The 2,242-nt window shown below is 38.0% G+C and overlaps 1 protein-coding gene across 1 annotated transcript; it reads left to right on the forward strand.

The window, feature by feature from the left end:
- Window positions 1-1,593: 1,593 nt before the first annotated feature.
- On the forward strand, window positions 1,594-2,242 carry LOC120239035 (MICOS complex subunit MIC27-like; the record flags this gene model as incomplete). Its single annotated transcript, XM_039243129.1, has 1 exon — window positions 1,594-2,242. A coding segment is annotated over exon 1 (642 nt), but the record flags the coding sequence as incomplete, so codon positions are not given.

Consider the following 2,242-nt stretch of genomic DNA (forward strand, 5'->3'; position numbering starts at 1 on the left):
CCAGAAGTTTGCTCCCAGTTCATGCCCTCCAGGCTGTCTGACTCAAAGGGGGCTCCAATTAGAGCTGCACATTGTATCAGAGCCAACCCTTCCCCTTTCCAAATACATGGGGATTTAAACATGATATTGATCTCAGGTCTTGATTCCAGATGTTCTTATGGTGAGTTTCCCTTTGAGATTCTTAGGACTGTTTCCTGCCCCTTCTGAGATCATCTCAATCTATAAGGTGGGTTTGAAAACTAGTTAAAACTCAAAAGGGAAGGAATTGGGTAGAAGACATAACACTATATTCCCAGGAGATTTCCTGGTGCCTCTGCAAATTTTCCTGACCCTTTCAACAGTTCCTGTGTCAACACACCAAGGGATGTTTGGCTTTGGACAGTCATAATTAAACCACAAAATGTTCCAGTTACATCTTTCCCTGGGGGGATGCCTGCCAGTTTGGCTCCTATATAGAACTTAAGAGGGGCTCCAATTGACTCTTCCTTGCTTAAAGGTGACTAAATTGTCTTCAAAAAAAGTACTGAGAAGTTTAAGGTTTTGTCTACGCAGTCCTTGACTACAGCATAGAGCTAAACTCCTTAATAAATCAAGTTTGAAAAATCACTAAGGAAAAAAAAATTAAAAGCCCAGTAGAAAAATGGGTTCCACAAATATCAAAAGCTAACAGAAAAAGAAACACTTGAAAAGATGTTCAATCTAACAGTCTAAGTAATAGGTAAATATATGGAAATTAGAGGGGGTGCCTGAGTGGCTCAGTCAGTTAAATGTCTGACATCAGCCCAGGTCATGATCTCACACTCATGTGTTTGAGCCCCATGTTAGGCTCTGTGCTGACAGCTCAGAGACTGGAGCCTGCTTTGCATTCTGTGTCTCCCTCTCTGTACCAACCCCTCTTGCACTCTCTCTCTCAAAAATGAATAAACATTAAAATATATATGTAACAATTAAATGAAAATCAAAACATCTGTGTATGCCTTTTAAAATTATTCCTTTCATATTGGCAAAAATCAAAACAGTTGTTCTTACAATTCTGGTAAGAATATAAGAAATATCTATTTTCATATGTGGCTGATGGGAGTGTAAACTGTTAAGATTTTTTGGACAGAGCTTGGCAATATCTATTAATATTGTAAATGTTCTTAACTTTTGCCTTATCAATTCTGAATGCAAATTTTTGTAACTCACAAGGTACAAAAATATGTGAACAATATACTGTCAGATTCTCTTCCTATCTCTTTATCTCAATTCATACTCTGGCCTTTCTTTTAACTGTTTCTGTTGTCCTTTGTGCTGTTTCTTCATCTCTTCTCTTAATAAGCCCTAGAACAGTCCATATGTTAACATTCCTCCCAAATAAACCCAGCCCCCTCAGGCTTCCAGTTAGCTTAGTTCCATATCATAGATAGAAATCAGAGACATTTCCTGGTATTATGCATCAGAAAATTTTCATCGGTAGATCCCTGTTCAACCACAGCTTGGCTCTTCATAGCCAGTTCCAAAATGGCAGTGGATAGGGTTTTATGTATTTTATGAATTTAGGACACCTTTAAAAAATAATTATGCCAGTATAAAAACTTAGATGGAGAAGGTCACAGACATGGCGGCTGTTAGGATGGGAAAGCTGACAACCATACCTGCAGGTCTGATATGTGCATCTATAAGTGTGCATGCAGCTAAAGAAGAAGAATTGAAAAAGCATCTAGTAAAACCAGAGCAGCTCCCCACATATACCACACCACCTCTGCAGTCTAAATATGTTGAAGAACAGCCTGGTCATTTACAAATGGGCTTTGCATACATTCACACAACAACTGGTCATTATATTGACTGGTGCAAGGGTGTTTATGTTTTTGTGAAAAATGGGATAATGGATACAGTACAATATGGAAAAGATGCTTATATCTATCTGAAGAACCCACCTCGAGATTTTCTTCCAAAAATTGGAGTGATTACAGTTTCGGGATTAGCAGGCTTGTTTTCAGCAAGAAAAGGTTCTAGGTTTAAGAAAATTGCTTATCCACTGGGACTGGCCACTTTAGGAGCAACTGTTTACTATCCAGTTCAGTCAGTAATAATCGCAAAGGTAACTGGGAAAAAGGCATATACTACAAGCCAGCAAATTTACGAAGCAGTTAAATCATTGTGGACAAAAAACAACAAAAAAGAGTCACTTTCTAAACTGAAAGAAAAAACTAAGATAGAAGAAAACTCTGCTGAAATAGAAATACCTGCAAAAACA

This window comes from Hyaena hyaena, unplaced genomic scaffold, assembly GCF_003009895.1.
Source record: "Hyaena hyaena isolate Hyena2069 unplaced genomic scaffold, ASM300989v1 scaffold_221, whole genome shotgun sequence".
Taxonomy (NCBI): Eukaryota; Metazoa; Chordata; class Mammalia; order Carnivora; family Hyaenidae; genus Hyaena; species Hyaena hyaena.